The sequence below is a fragment of the Mya arenaria genome, chromosome 12 (assembly GCF_026914265.1).
Source record: "Mya arenaria isolate MELC-2E11 chromosome 12, ASM2691426v1".
NCBI classification, from domain to species: domain Eukaryota; kingdom Metazoa; phylum Mollusca; class Bivalvia; order Myida; family Myidae; genus Mya; species Mya arenaria.
In genome coordinates, this window is record NC_069133.1 from 68,708,310 (window position 1) to 68,731,176 (window position 22,867).

Consider the following 22,867-nt stretch of genomic DNA (forward strand, 5'->3'; position numbering starts at 1 on the left):
GTGTGTCCTTGACACAAATGCGAACTTAGATATTTATATAGCAAATGATTTAGCTTACTGTGTATGTTAATACAGGTAAATACGGGTTTGTAACGTTTTGTACGACTAAAAGTACAATATGGAACGGTAAGTAAAGATCCGATCCAACATATGTACGGTAATTGATAATATTGTGCGTGTTTATGTTTAAACTATTGCACAACATATAATCTGTGACGTTCATTTCAAAGTTTAAAAACCGTTAAAAACCCATTACTGATCAAAAATCAATGATCAACGGGAAAATTGTTATTGTTTATACACTGGCAACTGTGAACGGAGATATATCGTACAACAGCCACATGAGCCAGTTGTATACAACTTGGATAAGTTGTCCACAGGTAAATTAGCCTGGTTTGCACATCTAAATGATTCCATTTGTTAATATTAATTTTCGGATAAATATTGACCAATCAATAAATAATTTGCCCAATTTAAGCCAGACCCAAGACTTATACAGTTAATACTGCAGCACTTTGAGTCAAACCGTTTAGTTCTTGGGCGGTATTCATAAAGCTTTTTAAGTCTTTTCCTAACTTAAGTCACTATCCTAATTTTAGTAACTCGTTCATATGAAATATTACTGAAACATTTCCAAAATACAATTTTTTCAATGGCCTTATTAAAAAATACTTAAATGTTAAAACACTTATACATTTCTTTAAGCTTGACTATTAAATTTCTATGAAATCGACTTAAGTTAGGCAATGACTTAAGATGCTTTATAAATACGGCCCCTGGACTCGTGTGAGGAGAAGTCTATGACGCTAGCGGGAATGAAATCATAGAGGTATGCCGGGGTATGTCTACGTTCAGTAAGATGTAACAGTAGTAGTAGCAGTAGCAGTAGTAGCAGCAGTAGTAGTAGCAGCAGCAGCAGCAGCAGTAGCAGTAGCAGTAGCAGTAGCAGTAGTAGTAGTAGTAGTAGTAGTAGTAGTAGTAGTAGTAGTAGTAGTAGTAGTAGTAGTAGTAGTAGCAGTAGCAGTAGCAGAAGCAGTAGCAGTAGCAGTAGCAGTAGCAGTAGTAGTAGTAGTAGTAGTAGCACAGTAGTAGTAGTAGTAGTAGCAGCAGCAGCAGTAGTAGTAGTAGTAGTAGTAGTAGTAGTAGTAGCAGCAGCAGCAGCAGCAGCAGCAGCAGCAGCAGCAGCAGCAGCAGCAGCAGCAGCAGCAGTAGTAGTAGTAGTAGTAGTAGTAGTAGTAGTAGTAGTAGTAATAGTAGCAGCAGCAGCAGCAGCAGCAGCAGCAGCAGTAGTAGTAGTAGTAGCAGTAGTAGTAGTAGTAGTAGTAGTAGTAGTAGTAGTAGTAGTAGTGGTAGTGGTAGTGGTATTGGTAGTAGTAGTAGTAGTAGTAGTAGTAGTAGTAGTAGTAGTAGTAGTAGTAGTAGTAGTAGTAGTAGTAGTAGTAGTATAGTAGCAGTAGCAGTAGCAGTAGCAGTAGCAGTAGTAGTAGTAGTAGTAGAAGTAGTAGTAGTAAAATAAAGTGTTGTTGTAGTTGACTGCAAGACTTGCTGTTAATTGTGGCGCTTTATATATTATAAATCCATGTAATTTTCATATAAATAACTTGCAATATCTTAGAAAACACATGTACATGTATGCATAACATGTGGTTACTTATAGTTCTCAAAAATTGAGAGCATTGTTGTTCCTAAATGAAATGTAATACAACATGAAAACAATCAATCTGAACATCGTCTGTCATATCCAATTTAGTTTAAACCTCTTATACTTCCTATCAACCGATTTGAGTAATCTGCACACAGAAATATTCCATTTCTGCAGAACGTTTAATATAGATAAATGCTCAAACATTTGTTCCAAGAATATTTATTTTAGACTTCGATGGGTTTTTAACTTTTTATATTACATGAATAGCTTGTAATTAAACGTATATTTTATTTCAAACTTGCGTACAGGTAGCACAGTTGACAAAATTATTTCGTTAAATGTAAGCGGAAGGATTTGCAGGCACTTACTACACTGTCGATATTATAAAGCTTGTTTGACAACCGCCTGACTCCGCCGCAGATAAAGGAGTTCCATCTCATTTACAGAAAACAACTGCACACAAGACATGACAACACAAGACAAGATATGACAACCCATGACAAGACATGACAACGGTTTATTGCGATATAGACCTCCGGCCTCTGACACAAGAATACAATGTGTGCGTTTGTGCTCAAGGTCACCACGACCCTGATCTTGGCTCAACTGACGTCAAAATACGCTGGTCATGTATGAGGGACCTCCATCAGGCTAAGCATTTTTCAATTATTGGCCCACTACCTCAAAAGCAATAGGGTTCATCTGCTGGTCCATGATCAACCTGCCCATACACTTTGAGGTCACTGGGCCATAGTATTCTTCAGATATTGATCATAAATTGATTTTAAGCTTAAAGTAACCACCAATTTGACCTTTAAAAAGGTGATTGACCCATAACATAATCACTAACATATTTACACACATCATCAAAACTGATTATTTTTTTCAATTCTTTACGATACATTTCTGAAACTTGGCAGTTATACACAATGTATACAAAATCATATTCTACCACCGCACAAGCTTTCTATAATAATAAAACCATTCGTTCGCCTGTACGATAAAGCTTACAAAACATTTTATTGTTGTTGCTTTTTTGTCCTTTAAGACCAGATTTATTATCTTTTGTCGGACCTGGATGTGGGTAAGGCAAGGCCACAAGTCTCCCTTCTTTTTTGTGACAAAGTCCCTCGGTATGGTACTGAAAACATACAGCAAAAAAACAAACAATTAAACATTGTTGCAGCAAAACCAAGTATATCAAACAAAATCATAACTTTACTTACACTTACTAACATTCTTTTACGCAAAATTTAATATCAGCTCTGAAGAGAGCTCTAATTTCCGCCTCCTCCTGTTTGGTAATCGCAATCCTCAACCTCTTTCCCTGGGATGTCTTAGGCATCTGTTACACCGGGTAAGGGTGGGGGCATTCTCCATAACCTCCTCCGCCTCCTGCACGGCTCCATTGATATCCTCGAGCATCCCGCGCAGTGCATCTTCTTCCGACGTGTCCCCCGCCTTCCAGAAGGGCCTGGAATCAACAGAAATGTTCATCGCAATTGCATGTGGCTGAAAACACAACAGCATGTCATTTACTTAGATTTATTATTATGTTAGATCACCAGATATTTTTAACATTAATGACCAACCCATATCACTTACGGTTTGAGGTAAAATGGCAGGAGGTGTCTACTAAACTGTGATCGAGTCCGACAGAGGATTCTGAGGTCTCAGTGGAGACTCATAAAAAGGACAAGAAAGATTTAAATGAAAACTATCAAATAAATGCATATATAAATGAATTAAAACAAATACTTTGGGAATCATTCTTACCAAAAGCAAGTCCAACCCCGGCAGGCGCATCCGGGGAAGTGACACCACTGTGTCGTCCATGTTCTCAGTAGCACCGTGGCCTTCTTCGTACGCATACGGGAGTGTGTGGTCGGGGATGAGGGTTGCAAACAGTGGCAGAGGACCCTCTATGCTCGATCATGAAAGGAAACGAACAGACTAATTTCCTATAAGTTCCTAAAAAACTGATTATAAGATCTCGAATATACCTATTGATTCAACTTCAAATCGTATTACCAAGTGCTTGCTCGTCGCAGGCCTTCATGGTCCGACGAGATGGATGTTGCATCCCAGCATCCTCTGGAGGGGTCCTGTTTGCAGTGAGGCTTTCAAAACCGAACAGGTCCCCTGATTTTGTTTTCGTAAAGTATCACCTTGCTTCAGTCAATGCACAAAATTTAACGTAAATACGATAATATCACATTTCTCACCACTTCCAGTTGAATGCGATGAACCGGTAAGTGGTGGCAAAGCCGATGCAACTGCAACAGCTGTGGCGGTGGACTTGGCGATAGCGGGGCGCCCTGCATCAACAAGCAAGGAATAAGTCTCCTGAGACCCCTGCCGCTGGTAATGGACGTCGTACTAGCGATCGGCTGTTGTCAGACGTTTGCGATTTGCGGTCAGGGAGGCATTAAAACCTGGAGACTTCTCCTCCATCCCTGCCCACTTCCAAGCTGTTTTTATCCACCTTTTGATGGTGGTCTGAGCGATCGGGGCCCCTCGCCCGGTGCCATGTTTTTCAATATTCACCAAATGGGACAGTCTTTTTAAGTACTTGTACAGGAGGTTTAGCAAACTTTGCAGTCCTGGTCCCGTTGGTGAAGGCGATCAGTTGTATGAGTATACCCATCACCTCTCTCTGAAATAAACACCAAATGCATAATAATATGATGCAAAATGAAAATAAATCGCAGACATAAACTCGCATTTAGTCATATAGACACATAATAAAAATTGAATTTAATAATTATATAAGGAGTCATTGTCTATAGATGTGTTCAAGAAAAACCTCAAAACACACTTTTATGACTTGTTTTAAAACAGACTCCGATAAGAAATGTCTGATATTTTATTCGATTTTTTAGCGTCTTAAGAGTTTTTTTATCGTTTGCTTTTACCAATTATGATTTTGCTTAATTTACATATATTACTACCTCATTCACCTTTAATCTAATGAATGTCGCAAGTTTTAATATCATGTTGTTTAACTGCACTATATTGTTTTTATATCAATATATGTTCAAATGTTATGTTAAATATATAAGTGTATGTATGTATTGTACAACGCCATTGAATATAATATATAGAAATAGGCGTTTAATCAAATAAACACGTTTAACGTTTATAATAAACATTTAAACTCACCCACAGTCCTACGTGGCCATCAATATTCTTTGCTGGATGTTGACAACATAGGTGGAGGAGCGGAAGGCTTCCTCAGCCACGGTAATGTCTTCTTCGGGTAAGACCTCCTCCTCCTGGCGGCGTACCTCAACTCACCTGTCGATGGTTTCTTTCCTGATTGCATGCTGGAGGTTGGCAATCAAGGTAAGCGCCTTTTGATGTACTTCCAGCGAACTCAGGTCATCATCATATATTCACAGGATGAACATACGGATATAGCTGTAGAAAGCCTTCAAGACACCTGGCCGACAATTAGCGCCAACCAGGTATCCATCGTGCACCTCACAGTGCCCGGTGTACTAAAGGATTGGCCCATACTACCCCCCCCCCCCCCCACCCCAAATCAGGTCGGTGGCCTCTGCTCGACGACCAGGGGCTGTGCGAAATTCTGGTGCGCATAATAGAGCAAAACAGGAAGGAACAGTCCGTTACATTTTAAAATGGCTTACTTACTTCTCATAAAATAAAAAAAAATAAGAATATTAACTCAGGCTTGTTAAAACTATCAGGAATTCTAGTTTTATGACTACGGAAATAACAGCACCAGACACTTAAACTTCCTAGTCTTAATTTGTTTTTATTGAGCGTGAGGCGCAGCAGGTTGATTTTTTTATGATTTATATGACTTATATGAAATTCGTGATTGCACGTAATAAACTTGTTTGTCGCATAATCTGGTTGAAACTTACATGCAGTGTGGGGTTTTTATAACGGAGATGACAGCCCCAGACAATTTTCCAAGTCTTGTTTCTTTAATTGATCGTAGGGCTCAGTACGCTGATTTTTTCTCAGGACAAAATACCTTATATCAAAGGCGTGATTGAACGCATTTAACCCATTTGTCTCTTAATCTCGCTGAACCTCACAGGTTATTTAGTCGTATACATTGTTGTTTATATGTTTAACGGAAATAACAGCATAAGACACTTAATTTCCTTTGTATATTATTTTAAGAATTTTTTATAAGCAGGCTGACTTTTTCAAGAAAAATATCTTATATCAATGGCGCAATTTCACGTTTTACACTTATTTGTCTCTTTATCTCGTTAAATTTTACAGGGAATGTAGATTAATGTATCATGATCTTTATGAAGAAAAGCATAAAATATTATTTCAACATTCGGATTAACGGTGAATAAATGTACTTTCTGAATGGTGTATTTTTGGTACTTTCTCTTCAAGTCATATAAGTAGTAAGCAAGCAATACACTTTCAAATAATGCGAAAATCATATGTAGTCAACCTCATCACCATGGCATCTATAATTAACATTATGACCGATGCAGCTATTAAAGAACTAGCATGTCTGTGGGTCTGACACCTTAAAACACATAATCAAAACTAATGGATAAATCTCATTACGCAACCCTGAGAGCAGCCATCACGGGCGGAAACTACATAATCGAAGGAACTTATGTCATCAAAGTGAAAGCATGAGGCTTAACAAAATGTGCGTTCCTAGTAGACGTCAATACTAGAAATCAATCGGGTCTCTATTAATTCTGATAAAAGTGCTATTGATCGTTGTATACCCGAGATTGGAGCGTTCTTGGAAAAACAATGAAAGTTAAGTAGGCAACCAGCGGATAACATGGCCCTTCATTGCAATGTTTAATGGCATATTGGTTCTGCATTTCTACGTGAACATTAAACTTTGGAAGCATGAACAGGGTGAATGTAAACATATCGATGCCAAATATGTGATAACCTTACTTTATTTTTATGAATCTCAAAGTCAACATGGTTTTAAGGTAAACATTATAAGCCAATTAACTGTTAAAACAGTATTTTGAAATCATGCTAAATACAAGAGGATTCAAAGGAACGCATCTCCTCTAGAATGACTAGTAATAGTGTGACTCCCCTCCCCTAACCCCCTCCACTCCACTTGCGTAACGAATACTCAATATTACTACATTTTCTACCCTGATTATGCATTAAGAATACAATTAATATGCGTACCGAATTAAGCCAATATATCGCGAACAATCATATATTGCGTATTCCCTTAAAGTTCCCTGAATACCGCTTACGAAAAAGCGAGGTTAAACAGATGTTCAAGCCTCACCACTTCCCTTGTTTTAATTAAACAATGTAAACTACAAGGACAATTCTCAAGCTCCTGTCTAATGGCACTAAGAATCAAGACACAGCAAACACTGAACACACAGCATTGCACGACACTAAACACTCAACATTACTGGACAACAAACACTAAGCACGCAACATCACAAGATAACAAACACTAAACACAGAACATAACACGACCACAAACACTAAACATACAACATCACACGACCACAAACACTAAACATACAACATCACACGACCACAAACACTAAACATACAACATCACACGACAACAAACACTAAACATACAACATAACACGACCACAAACACTAAACACACAACATCACACGACCACAAACACTAAACATACAACATCACACGACCACAAACACTAAACACGCAACATACCACGACCACAAACACTAAACACACAACATAACACGACAACAAACACTAAACACACAACATCACACGACCACAAACACTAAACATACACCATAACACGACCACAAACACTTAACACACAACGTCACACGACCACAAACACTAAACACACAACATAACCCGACCACAAACACTAAACATACAACATCACACGACAACAAACACTAAACACACAACATAACTCGACCACAAACAGTAAACATACAACATCACACGACCACAAATACTAAACACACAACCTAACTCGACCACAAACAGTAAACATACAACATCACAAGATAACAAACACTAAACACACAACATAACTCGACCACAAACAGTAAACATACAACATCACACGACAACAAACACTTAACACACATCATAACACGACAACAAACACTAAACACACAACCTACCTCGACCACAAACAGTAAACATACAACCTAACTCGACCACAAACAGTAAATATACAACATCACACGACCACAAACACTAAACACACAACATAACTCGACCACAAACAGTAAGCATACAACATCACACGACAACAAACACTAAACATACAACATCACACGACAACAAACAGTAAACATACAACATCATACGACAACAAACAGTAAACATACAACATCACACGACAACAAACACTAAACATACAACATCACACGACCACAAACAGTAAACATACAACATCACACGACAACAAACACTTAACACACAACATAACACGACAACAAACACTAAACATACAACATCACACGACAACAAACAGTAAACATACAACATCACACGACAACAAACACTAAACACACAACATAACACGACCACAAACACAAAACACAAAACATAACACGACCACAAACACTAAACACACAACATCACACGACAACAAATAGTAAACACACAAAATCACACGACAACAAACAGTAAACATACACAGCACACGACAACAAACACTAAACACACAACATCACACGACCACAAACACTAAACACACAACATTACACGACCACAAACACTAAACACACAACATAACACGACCACAAACACTAAACACACAACCTAACACGACCACAAACACTAAACATACAACATTACTAGACCACAAACACTAAACATACAACATCACACGACCACAAACACTAAACACACAACATAACACGACCACAAACACTAAAAACACAACATAACACGACCAAAAACACTAAACATACAACATCACACGACAACAAACACTAAACATACAACATAACACGACCACAAACACTAAACATACAACATAACACGACCACAAACACTAAACACACAACATAATACGACCACAAACACTTGACATACAACATCACACGACAACAAACAGTAAACATACAACATCACACGACAACAAACAATAAACACACAACATCAAAAATTAACAAACAGTAGACACACAACATCGAAAGACAACAAACAGTAAACACACAACATTTAAAGACAACAAACAGTAAACATACAACATCACACGACAACAAACAGTAAACATACAACATCAAAAAACAACAAACAGTAGACACACAACATCAAAAGATAACAACTGTAAACACACAACATTAAAAGACAACAAACAGTAAACACACACTTTTACACGAAGAAGTATTAAAATGGCGGTGATCAAGATAACTAAATGATTTGAAGTTATTTAGTCCAAAAACTTTCAAAAACACCTTTTTACTTCGTACCAGATGAGAGAAATGGTCTGGTGGTGCTAACGGCTAGAGAAAAACCGTCCTGGTTTATTATTTTTATTCAAATATCCACAAACTGTCACTAATATCATAGTGAATGATAATACAAACGCGTATCATATTCGTCAGAGTGGATCGCCATTTGGAGTGTGGGTATCTTAATAGAAAAACGTTCTGTCAATACAATATGAAGTTTTATTTCTAAATTATCTGTTATTTTGTGATTCTCAAAATATGCCACAGCGGCAATGTGGATGTGGATAACATTGCGTTTATTAGTGGCAGCTGGTCTCCTTCATGATCTAGGTTAGTTGAAACTCATAGTTATAAAATGATGTCTTATGCGCGCGTTAAGATTTATTATAAGCCTTCTAGAATCGTGCGTTTACTTACGGATATAGTTGTTTGTTGTTACATTTCACAGTGTTCGCAGTTCAAACAATATGTTTTGTATATTATTTTAAAGAAAATGAAATACTGTCGATATTTCTCCGATTTTAGTCCACAAATAAACTTCAGACATTTAATTCATTATCTTAACTTTGCATCTCTATGACCATCTCAGGAAATAAGTTTAGAAAATATGTCAATACAATGAGCATTGCATTGCTTCATTCCTCTTTGACCTCTAGCCCACTTCACCGCGGTGGCGGCAGCAAGCTCGAACCTCTCGTGCCACGATTGTTCAGAATCGTTCAAGAAGATCTGGACGCCCTACACGGAGTGTCAGTACTACCCGGAAGTCACGCCGCTCCGCCCATGCCTCGACACCGATAGATACTGCAAGGTTTGTCACAACGATAAGCAGTCAGCACTCGCGGTGACAACTTATATCAATGGACGTTTGGGTTTACACTTTCTTATTTATTCACTTTCACAACTCCTTGACGGACCAAAATTTAAATAACTTACGGATTTTTTATTTTCTACGTAAGTCTCATTTTGGTTTTGTTCTTGTTTAGGTAGAGAGAACGACATACAATCAGATGACGGTTTCTATATCGAGGGGTTGTACGAACGAGTGCTGGCACGGGTGTCACCCCTCGGGCTTCGGCCTCACCCGCTACAAGTGCACCTCCTGCTGCCTCGCCAGTGGATGTAACACTGGCAACACTGCCACAGGCTTATCAGGACATCAAGGTGGAATATGTGTCGGCGGGACGTTGTTGTTTATTTCATTATTGGCCTTATTCTGAATAATATAACCCGGTTGTTAAGTGTTCGTTAGTTGGTATTAACAATGTGGCTTCGCGAGTGAATGGACTAGCGGAAGTACCGCCACATGTTTTATTAGCATATCCTAGTGAGGTAGTGGAAGTGATTTTGTTTTCGTCGATGACATTATTTACATTTAAACATTTATATATATATTTTACTACGATTGTGAAGAAAGCTATGATAGCTTATACTAAGTCACGCTCGTTGGTACGATGTTGCGCGAGTGTGGGGTCTTATGTTGTGGGGGAAACCGGAGTACCCAGAGAAAACTCACTTGTCCGGCTTGGTGACCACTAACCAAACTCACATGCGCCAAACCATTGAAGATGCACTCTTACTGATAAATAAATTTTAACACAATTAATACAAATGTTTAAATATACCAAAAGGGATGAATGAATGTCGAAAACAATTATTGTTCTTATGAAGGATACCGAGTTTAATTTGGAAGAAAGATGAAGAAAACACGGTATTTCTACCTTATGATACGATAGTAGATCACAGTAAATCTTTTAGCACTCACCAATCATTTAATATTTAGCATTTTCAGCTATTAAATACACGGTTACAATATTGTTATCAGTAATTAGTATTTTCCATAAATCTATTATTTAGTAAGGAGTTAAAGGTCTTTCACTAAAAATATATTTTTGTCATACATGTGTTTGTATCGATTAAAAATACGAGTGTCACTTAAAAAACAATTAGAATCAAACACATTCTTAAATATAAAACAAAGCTTTACCTACTTGAGCCGGCAAAAGCATTTGAAAACAGAATGACATTTCAGGTGTACTGTTTTTAAACTTGAGCCGGCAAAAGCATTTGAAAACAGAATGACATTTCAGGTGTACTGTTTTTAAACATGTACGCATGTACATATACATGCATTTTTGTACGTAAGAGTATTGTTATGGATACGAACTTTCTTGTGATTTTTTAAGTTTAGTGTACAGAGATTATTGTACGCGCTTCATCTCCAAAACATCAGGCCGGTTATGAATGAAACTTTACTGCAGTATTTGCATGTAATTTTGTTCCTTTGTGTTTTGCAATATAGTGTATAAACTATAAACATATTATTTTCCGCGCTTTGGCTTACATCTAGTTTAGTTTTTTTATCATTTCAATCTTGTATTCTATCAAAAGGACACGCAAAACACCGTTATGGCAGTAATAACAATTTGGGCCAACAGAATATGTGATGGAATTAACTGTATCCGAACCGGGGCTATATTAAAGCGATGGACCATAATAAAAACTTAATTCAAAATATTTGAGCCCTGAGAAAAAACAAACCTGTTGTCATTTCTTTATATCTAAAACGCAAACTTTTCAGGTCAGTATACATATAGCAATTTATAATCACCATCCCTGATTAACTCCTTTGTTTGAAACACTTGTACAACTCCGACCACTATTTCGACAGCAATATTATGAGCTTGGTAAAGTGGGAACTCATGTAGGTGACACACCCGGGACTGGGTAAAGTGGAAACACACGAAGGTGACACACCCGGGACTGGGTAAAGTGGGAACACACGAAGGTGACACCCCTTGTACTTGGTAAAGTGGGAACACACGAAGGTGATACACCTGGGACTTGGTACAGTGGGAACACACGAAGGTGACACCCCTTGTACTTGGTAAAGTTGGAACACACGAAGGTAACATACCTGAGACTTGGTAAAGTGGGAACACACGAAGGTGACACACTTTGTACTTGGTAAAGTGGGAACACACGAAGGTGACGAAACACACGAAGGTAACACACTCGGAACTTGGTAAAGCGAGAACACACGAAGCTGACACCCCTTGTACTTGGTAAAGTGGGAACACACGAAGGTAACACACCTGAGACTTGGTAAGGTGGGAACACACGAAGGTGACACACTTTGGACTTGGTAAAGTGGGAACACACGAAGATGACGAAACACACAAAGGTAACACATTTGGGACTTGGTAAAGTGGGAACACACGAAGGTGACGAAACACACGAGGGTAACAAACTCGGGACTTGGTAAAGTGGGAACACACAAAGGTAACACACTCGGGACTTGGTAAAGTGGGAACACACGAAGGTAACACACTCGGGACTTGGTAAAGTGGAAACACACGAAGGTGACACACTTTGAATTTGGTAAAGTGGGAACACACGAAGGAGATACATCCCGGACTTGGTACAGTGGGAACACATGAAGGTGACACAGCTGATACTTGGTAAAGTGGAAACACATGAGGATGACACACTTTTGACTTGATAAAGTGGAAACACATGAGGGTGACACACTTTTGACTTGGTAAAGTGGGAACACGTGAAAGTGACACACTTTGGACTTGGCAAAGTGGGTACACATGAAGGTTACACACTTTGGACTTGGTAAAGTGGGAACACTCGAAGGTGACCCAACTGGGACTTAGTAAAGTGGGAAATCACGAAGGTGACACTCCCGGGACTTGGTAAAGTGGGAACACGTGAAGGTGACACTCTTTTGACTTTGTAAAGAGGGAACACATAAAGATGACACTCCCGGGACTTGGTCAAGTGGGAACACACGAAGGTTACAAGGCCGAACTTTATAAAGGGAGAACACACGAAGGTGACACACCCGGACTTGGTAAAGTGGGAACACATTCAGGGGGCACACCTGGGATTGGTTTAGTGGGAATACACAAAGGTGACACCAGGGACTGGTCAAGTGGGAACACACAAAGGTGACACCTGGGACTTGGTAAAGTTGGAACACACAACGGTGACACACCTAGGACTGGGTAAAGTGGGAACAAACGTAGGTGACATCTGGGACTTGGTAAAGTTGGAACACACAAAGGTAACACACTTTGGACTTGATGAAATTGGAAGAAAACGAAGGTGACACACCCCGAATAGGTCAAGTGCGAACACACAGGTTTAACACCTAAGACTTGGTTAAATGGGAATAGAGTAGTTGATACACTTTGGACTTGGCAAAGTGGGTACACGTGAAGGTTACACACTTTGGACTTGGTAAACTGGGAATACACAAAGGTGACCCAACCGGGACTTGGTAAAGTGGGAAAACACAAAGGTGACACTCCTGAGACTTGGTAAAGTGGGATCACGTGGAGGTAACACATTTTGGACTTTGTAAAGAGGGAACACATGAAAGTGACACACCTGGACTTGGTTAAGTGGGAACACATGAAAGTTACAAGGCCGGACTTTATAAAGGGGGAACACACGAAGGTGACACACCCGGACTTGGTAAAGTGGGAACAATTGAAGGGGACACACCTGGGATTGGTTTAGTGGGAATACACAAAGGTGACACCTGGGACTGGTCAAGTGGGAATACACAAAGGTGACACCTGGCAATTGGTAAAGAGGAAACATACGTAGGTGGGAAACCTGGGACTGGGTAAAGTGGGAACACACAAAGGTGACACACATGGAACTTGGTAAAAAGGGAACATACGTAGGTGGCACACCTGGGACTGGGTCTATTGGGAACAAACGTAGGTGGCACACCTGGGACTTGGTAAAGTGGGAACACACGAAGGTGACACACCTTGGACTTGATAAAGTGGGAACACACGAAGGTGACACACCTGGGACTGGTTAAAGTGGGAACACACGAAGGTGACACACCTGGTACTGGGTAAAGTTGTAACACACGAAGGTGACACACCTTTGATTTGGTAAAGTGGGAACACACGAAGGTGACACACCTGGGACTGGGAAAAGTGGGAACACACGTAGGTGGCAAACCTGGGACTGGGTAAAGAGGGAACAAACGTAGGTGACACACCTTGGACTGGGTAAAAAGGGAACATACGTAGGTGGCAAACCTGGGACTGGGTCAAGTGGGAACAAACGTAGGTGGCACACCAGGGACTGGGTCAAGTGGGAACATACGTAGGTGGCACACCTGGGACTTGGTAATGTGGGAACACACGAAGGTGACACACCTGGGACTGGGTAAAGTGGGAACACACGTAGGTGTCAAACCTGGGACTGGGTAAAGTGGGAACAAACGTAGGTGACACACCTGGGACTGGGTAAAAAGGGAACACACGTAGGTGACACACCTGGGACTGGGTAAAGTGGGAATACACGTAAGTGACACCTGGAACTGGGTAAATAAGGAACACACGTAAATGACACACCTGGGACTGGGTAAAGTGGGAACATACGTAGGTGACACACCTGGGACTTGGTAAAGTGGGAACACACGTATGTGACACACCTGGACTGGGTAAAGAGGGAACACACGTAGGTAGCACACCAGGGACTGGGTAAAGTGGGAACTTACGTAGGTGACACACCTGGGACTTGATAAAGTGGGAACATACGTAGGTGGCACACCAGGGACTGGGTAAAGTGGCCACACACGTAGGTGACTCACCTGGGACTTTGTAAAGTGGGAACACAGGAAGTTGACACCTGGGACTGGTCAAGTGGGAACACACAAAGGTGACACCTGGGACTTGTGAAAGTTGGAACACACAAAGGTGACACACCTGGGACTGGTCAAGTGGGAACACACAAAGGTAACACACTCGGGACTTGGTAAAGTTGGAACACACAAAGGTGACACACTTTGGACTTGATAAAATGGGAACAAACGAAGGTGACACACTCCGAATAGGTCAAGTGCGAACACACAGATTTAACACCTAAGACTTGGTTAAATGGGAATAGAGTAGTTGACACTCTTGGGACTTGGTAAAATGGGAACACACAAAGGTGACACATTTGGGAGTAAGTATGAAGATTTTCTTGAGAATACAGTTTTATTTGTGCAAATAAATTTCCTTTTTATCAACAAGAACAAGTAAATGATAACACAGAGAAAATGCAAACAATTCTAAAAACACTTGTGTGGTTGCATAATGTTTTTATAATGCCATATTATGTGATAGGGTGACTTCATTTCATTTTTTGATCGATGAACTTGTTAAAAATGGATTGAAGACAAGATAGAAATTAGATTTTCCGATATATTTATTACAAATTGTATTTAGAATGAAGATCTTAAATACTTTCCCAGTCTCGAGAAATTTAAGGAAGAGCCCTTAATAAAGTATGATTTTTAATAATTGATGTAATCCCAAAATCATTAGAGAAACAAAATGACATTTTAGCATTATATGAAGCAAAATTGTGATTCTTTTACTCATATATTTTGAAAAAACAAAAGCGGTTTTATTCAGAATTATCTGAAAAAAATGTCGGTTGATATGAAAAAATGTCAGTTTGTTCTGGCCATAGCAACATAACCGTAAAGGGTTGCTGTACATTTTGCATAAACCACAATATAGTTTCCACAAATAAATATATGCTGCCTAACTCTCTACTGTATCCATCAATGTTCAAGTGTTACACACAAAATAAGTATACATATATAATCAAATGTGAAAATGCAAATATAAATATATATATATATATATATATACATGTATAAATTTCTTAAAAAAACTTGAACACACTTTTATGGGGTATTGTGATATTTATAAAGGCAACTCCGCCATATAATTGAAAATAATAATTCCACCAATAAAATATGCTGCCTGCTTTAGTGCCCTCTTAAATGTTTATTTGTTGTCACGCAAAGGCGCAAGCTCTGGAGTACATAATGCTATACAGGTGTCATGAAATTATAGGAGTATGTTTACCTTATATGCTTAACCTGATATTGCTTCTGCCTTGCTTATGCTTTTTGTGATCACACAAAATCAGACCTGTTTTAACACCTGAGTCCTTCCCAACAAAATATCATGCCTTGAGCATACATTACATATCAGACATCAAAATTAGATTTTTGAATAAACAAGCCTGGCATCAAAGTCTTTAACTAGCCTTGGGCCTGTATTCAGCAAAGCAAAATTTTGTTTTAGTTGTAAAATTGCTATAACAAGAGCAAAAATGGTCAAACGTGCTGTATCTATTACAAATAACCTGTTCTACAATCAGGCACACATCTTATCAGGCACACATCTTATCAGGCACACATCTTATCAGGCACACATCTTATCAGGCACACATCTTATCAGGCGCACATCTTATCAGGCACACATCTTATCAGGCACACATCTTATCAGGCACACATCTTATCAGGCACACATCTTATCAGGCACACATCTTATCAGGCACACATCTTATCAGGCACACATCTTATCAGGCGCACATCTTTTATCAAAATTATTAATATTACAGGGTATAGATATTTTGAAACTTTTAAGAATTCAGTTTTCCGAGCCTGAGTCAGAAACTCGAGTCTCAGAAACTCAGATTACATTATCCAGAGTATGAACAAGCCGTATATGAGTTGGTATTTCACCAGTGCAGGGTTATTTTTTACCACTGACATATCTGGCATTAATATTCAAGATTCAATATCATTACATGATATAAATTGTTATACATTATAAACATATATACCCTACACCATTAAAATGACAAGTATGAAATTGAAACTAAAACTGTAGTATAAATACAGAGATAAAATAAGAATGAGAAAATCTGTCTAGCATTTAAATACTGACATGGTGCTATATTCCACCAGTATCATCACATCAATTTCTAATCTATGATGTCCACAGATTTCCCCATAGAAGGCATTGAGTATCCAGTCTTGAGGACAACGCTTAACTTTAAACATTCTGAGCTGTTAGTTTTTGTCTATAGATTCATTAACACTGTTCTGTCTTGTAAATTTATAAGGATGACTTAGATGTGATATTCACCTTAATATGGCATGTTATGATAGTTATGATTAGCACATATGCTGGCAGAAGCAGAGCTTTCTCTAACAACTATTCAAACTAAACAAGAGGCCCAAAAGGGCCTATGCTCTACTGGCATGGCTCTTGTGGTCATTTTCAATCCAGAGCATGTACGTTTGAGTAATAGGCAACAAATATAGGGTTAGCTGAAAACGCTGCACGTTAAACATCTGAGGACAGGAGGTGTTGTAAGCAGATTAGTCGCATGAACTATTTTAATATGTGACAAATAAAGGTAATCTGAGGGTAAAAAATATTTGCTTTCAAAACTGTACCCATCGTCAAAATTTCATTTCTGTAGCTTTAAAAATAAAAAGTCGCTCAAAGGTAAAAGTCAAGGACATCCGAGGACAACATTAATGCTTGTTTGCAAAACTGTTCACATGGTCAAAATTTCATTACTGTAGCTTTAAAAATTAATAAGTAAGTCAAAAGGGGTGGGGCCAGCTTTTGCCCAAGGGGCATTATTTCAAATGTTTTCAATTGCATCATATGATGCTCCACAACAAAAAACAAAGGTATGGGTGAAACAAGAAGATTTTAAAAACATTTCTTAAATAAGTCTCTAGGAAAATAGTGACACCCAGGGCAGTGCAAGATTTGACCCAAGTGGCATAATTTGAACAACCATGGTAGTGGACCACAAAATAAAGCCTTGTTCAAAATAGCAAGGATTTGCATAGTGGTTTCAGACAAAAAGGTTTTTAACATTTCCCAATTCAAGGGGGGGGGGGGGGGGGAGTCCCTTACAAAGAAAAGAGAACTCTTCCCTGGGCCTTCGTCAATGTCACAGAGGTTGTTTGCATTTGCCGCACTGGTCCCTTGCGGGACAATCTTCGTGGGGGGGGGGGGGGGGGGGGGGGGCATAATTTGAACAAACCTTCACAAGCAATTGTGTAAACTTGGCTAAAAATAGACTTCGCTCATGTAGACTTGGCTAAAAATAGACTTAGCTTAAAATAGCATTTTTTATACTTTCAAGACCCATAATCCAGGCATGCATGGGCTGATCTGGCTGGTTTCCGAAAGGAACCGAGCTCTAATGGATATCTAAATACTGTACAAGTTTCATCGAGATACAATCAAAAATGAAGACTGTATCGTGTTCACAACCAATTGTTTACACAATAGCATTTTTTTATACCTTTGGCCAGTAGAGCTAAAAAACATATAGTGTAAATGGTATGTACAAATATCTTTAAAATACTTTAAAAGTATGTATATACATGTAAACAAAACATACATTATCATTATGTATAATACTCATGTTGCTGAGATAATTTTAACTGTATGTTTTTGTACTTTGTTTCATTTACATTTACACTTAAGCCTGGAGCGGTATTCATTAAACTTCTTAAGTTATTTCTTAACTAAAGCCAATTTATCAAAAATTTGTAGTCAAATTAAAATTAAAGTATAAATGTTTTATTTACATAAAGGTATGTATTTTTAATCAAATCGATGAAAATAAAGTATTTAAGATTTTATGAAGTGAATTTATCATATGGTAAGTAAGATACTTAACATAAGAAAATGACTGAAGTTATGTAATGACTTAACATGTTTTATGAATATCGCTCCAGGAACAAAAATTCTATGAAGATACATGCTTAATATACAAGCACATGTAAAGTACAATACATTATGTAAGTTAACAATACATCATCAAGAAATGAACATGCATGCTTCCTTCAAATCTAATATTCAGATTCATATACTAATGTAACATTTGCTTCCTTCAAATCTAATATTCAGATTCATATACTAATGTAACATTTGCTTCCTTCAAATCTAATATTCAGATTCATATACTAATGTAACATTTGCTTCCTTCAAATCTAATATTCAGATTCATATACTAATGTAACATTTGCTTCCTTCAAATCTAATATTCAGATTCATATACTAATGTAACATTTGCTTCCTTCAAATCTAATATTCAGATTCATATACTAATGTAACATTTGCTTCCTTCAAAACTAATATTCAGATTCATATACTAATGTAACATTTGCTTCCTTCAAAACTAATATTCAGATTCATATACTAATGTAACATTTGCTTCCTTCAAAACTAATATTCAGATTCATATACTAATGTAACATTTGCTTCCTTCAAAACTAATATTCAGATTCATATACTAATGTAACATTTGCTTCCTTCAAAACTAATATTCAGATTCATATACTAATGTAACATTTGCTTCCTTCAAAACTAATATTCAGATTCATATACTAATGTAACATTTGCTTCCTTCAAAACTAATATTCAGATTCATATACTAATGTAGCATTTGCTTCCTTCAAAACTAATATTCAGATTCATATACTAATGTAACATTTGCTTCCTTCAAAACTAATATTCAGATTCATATACTAATGTAACATTTGCTTCCTTCAAAACTAATATTCAGATTCATATACTAATGTAACATTTGCTTCCTTCAAAACTAATATTCAGATTCATATACTAATGTAACATTGTATAACAACATAACACAGCATGAGAACAGTAGAACACTGTACCAGTAGCACCATCATGTAACATTGTCTTTTGTGCTTAATAAAAACAATTCCAACAAAAATGTTTTGTCTACTAGCACATTTGCTAAAGATATAATGATATCTATTGTCAAGTAATGGACAGCTAACAAGCATAAATCATATTGGCTTAACTTGTTGCAACTCCAATATACCTTGTGTAACTTTGTTTGTTGGGGTATAAAAACAAACAAAGGCATACGTTTGCTGTCTGTTCTTATGAATGTTGATAGCTGCGAATGCTTACTTACAAATACCATTGTTATAACCAATATTTCACCTTGAAAAGAAACACACTGTTTTTTAGACTCTTCTTTACTCATAATGCTCCAGTCAAATCAAATCTATTAGACTGCGATGCTTAGAAACTCATCACATTTGGGCCACATCATCCTAAGAGAGTGTATATTTCATAAAAAGTACCTGTTCTGAAAGATAAACACCTAATCTAGGCATGTGGCGCAAAGAACTTTTCATACATATAAGTAAAACACCTGTTATACCAGTTTCATTTTACAACTTGTTCTTGTTGTGTTAAAACTGTCTCATTTGTAGCTTTTTATGAGAGATTATATAAAATACTGTTCTTGACTTGAGCAAATAACATGTTATTACATGATAATCTTGACTAACTGTTAGTACGCTGCATGGTGTAAAAGTAACAACAAGATTAACTTACAAACCACTATTTTACAATGTAAATCAAAAGAACACATAAGTACCAAAAATGCAACGTTGTTACTACAAATGCCATTTCGTTCCAAAATAATACATGTTAATCAATTATGGAAAACAGTCATTGAAACTATACACCATAGTCTGTGAAAATAATATAAAACAATGAACATGTCTTCTCTACAAAACATTCAATTTTCAGCTTAAATTAAACAGAATGGAGTTGGCGGGAAAGTTCTCAATTAAAAATTTTGGTTTATAAGGAGAAAAACAATATGTTACCCTCATATTTAAGTCAACTTTTTCTGCAGACTGGTCAAAATGCTAGTTACAATTCATATTGGTTGAAAAATCTTTTTGAGAATACACAAATTTAAGTACTCCACCCACGAAATAGTCTTTTTTTGAAAAACCACAAAATTTCAAGCCCACGAATACAAATTAATTCACAGTACTTAGTTTACACCAGAATGTTCTAAACAAAACAGGTTTATCATAGTGATAACTTATAATTTGTTATACCAGTTCTTTGTTGATATTAGTCTGACAAAACATGGAGGGCGTTGTAATAACTTGTGGCCCGACCCTTTTGTATATATATATATGCTGAAATATTTGCATTTGAATGTGTGACGCAAACTTGTTTATATGCAATAAAATTATTAAATATCATTAATTCATTTTTCAGCTGATTCATCTCACTTTTATAGAGGTTTATTTATTAGTTTTTAGCAAAATGAAGGTATTGTTTTGGCAAAATCATCCTCCCCTTTTATAAATACAATTATCAGCTTGAACATATTATGAAAATAACTTCAATTACCAATAATTATATGTTATCATCACAGTTTGGCTTTGACCAAACTCCTGAAACAACACTAAGATAGTACATTCCTTTTACAAATTCGTATTAACTCTTTATTGAATGAACATCAATAACATCTTTTATATTTAATAGTGTAAATACAGCACACCTTCCAGAGAATTCAATATCATACAGGCATTGTTTTTTTATCCTGAAACGAGCTAATTGAGGTGCAGTCTTTAACTGCTGCAGTTCATTCTATTTTTTCACTAACTCACTTTAGAAAATTGTCAGGAACATACTGCTTCATGTAGAGAAACTGCTTGAAAAAAGTCAATCACTATATTTTGATTATCTGACTCCCTATCATACACCTAATCATTGCTAATGTGTTTTGTCCAAAACGAACTTGCACACACTACAAATCAACACTTTCTTCCCGCCAAGCTTGAAAGATGACCTCCATATTCCGCCGACTGTGCACGTTGCCATTATTGACAGTGGGCAGAATCTTGTCTGGTTGCACATACTGCACAAACCTCTTCATCTCCAAATAGCTGCTGTGTTCACTGTATGGTACACCTATATGAACAGACAAATCATTTGAAGGTTTATTAAAGCAAATATTTTTTGTCAACAATTTGTTAATATTCATGAATAAAGAAACAAGTTACTGTTACCTTAAGCCTAATAAAGGTTCTTAGACTTGAGTGTCTTACCTATCTGTAATACAATGCTTTCATTGGAAACAGTGTATGTACACAGTGTTCTCAATAAGAACCGGCTGCCGGCCAAAATGGACGGTTCAAATGGCAATAGGGCTGGTTCAAATTTGGAAAACTAAATGAATTTTCAGTAGAATAAGTAGAAGCTGGTTGGTTACTTTATTATTTGAGACGGTTCAACTGAAACTTATTGAGAACCCTGTGTACAAATTCAGAAAAGCAAGTGCAAATTGTAAAATGTTACTTTTCAAGTCTTTTTTGAGTGTGTCTTTTAATAAAATACCGGAAATACATACAACAGGAGTTTGTTATGGACAGAGGCACTATCATCATCACTTCAGAAAGTTGAGGGAAACTTGTTACCCCTTAGGCAGGGCCAGTTTTGACTCCAGGGACATAATTTGAACAATCTTGGAAGAGGACAACTACGAACAAAGATGAACAAAGATACCAAACACAGTGTTATGGTTCCTTTGCATGCATATGTGAATAGCAATGCTGCATTTGCCGAATGAACAGAGTTATGTTTCTTTTACACTGCACTTCCTCCAATTGTGCAATACCTTTGTATGCAGTTTAATTAAATTCCATCCAGTAGTTTTTAACTTATGCTCCTAACAAGAAAATGTAAAAAAGGAAAATAAATCTGTAATAAGCCAAAATATCTTTTGGTTCTTGCATACTAAACTTCCTCTCATAATGTTCTAGCATTGTATTATTCAGTTTTACTGAATTCCATTCAATTGTTTTGAAGTTATGCACTGAAAAATAAAAAAGTAACAAAGGGCAGTAACTCTATGGTAAGCTGATATAGAGTTGTGGTTCTCATACACTACACTTCCACTCATTGTGCTTTACCATCCTATGAAGTTAATTTACATTCCATTTAATGGTTTTCAAGCTATGCTCCAGACAACAAAAAGTTCAGAGGGGCAAACACTCTGTAATTAGCTGTAATATATATATAGTTATGGTTTTTGTACACTACACTTCATTTCAATGTGCTTTACAATCACAAGAAGTTAAACTAAATTCCGTCTCTTAGTTTTCAAGTTATGCTCTGGACAAGAAAA

At 37.3% G+C, this 22,867-nt stretch overlaps 2 protein-coding genes across 2 annotated transcripts in view; one reads left to right on the top strand and one right to left on the bottom strand.

Moving 5' to 3' along the window:
* The first annotated feature begins 9,223 nt into the window (after positions 1-9,223).
* On the top strand, positions 9,224-10,668 carry LOC128210343 (uncharacterized). Its single transcript, XM_052914631.1, has 3 exons — positions 9,224-9,373; positions 9,700-9,854; positions 10,030-10,668. The coding sequence occupies exons 1-3, from the start codon at positions 9,316-9,318 to the stop codon at positions 10,261-10,263; spliced, it is 447 nt and encodes a 148-aa protein (XP_052770591.1). The 5' UTR covers positions 9,224-9,315; the 3' UTR covers positions 10,264-10,668.
* A 7,251-nt stretch (positions 10,669-17,919) lies between these two features.
* Positions 17,920-22,867, bottom strand: part of LOC128210923 (uncharacterized) — a 60,920-nt gene continuing 55,972 nt past the window's right edge. The window contains exon 19 of the mRNA XM_052915269.1: positions 17,920-21,651. Coding sequence (XP_052771229.1) covers positions 21,488-21,651 — 164 coding nt within the window. The 3' untranslated portion in view covers positions 17,920-21,487. The remainder of the gene's footprint in view (positions 21,652-22,867) is intronic.

Excerpts from the sequence above, each read along its gene's own strand:
- LOC128210343 (XM_052914631.1), top strand. The coding sequence starts at position 9,316 with ATGTGGATGTGGATAACATTGCGTTTATTAGTGGCAGCTGGTCTCCTT. Across the intron at positions 9,374-9,699 it reads TGGTCTCCTTCATGATCTAG|CCCACTTCACCGCGGTGGCG; the intron begins GTTAGTTGAAAC and ends TTTGACCTCTAG. Across the intron at positions 9,855-10,029 it reads ACACCGATAGATACTGCAAG|GTAGAGAGAACGACATACAA; the intron begins GTTTGTCACAAC and ends GTTCTTGTTTAG.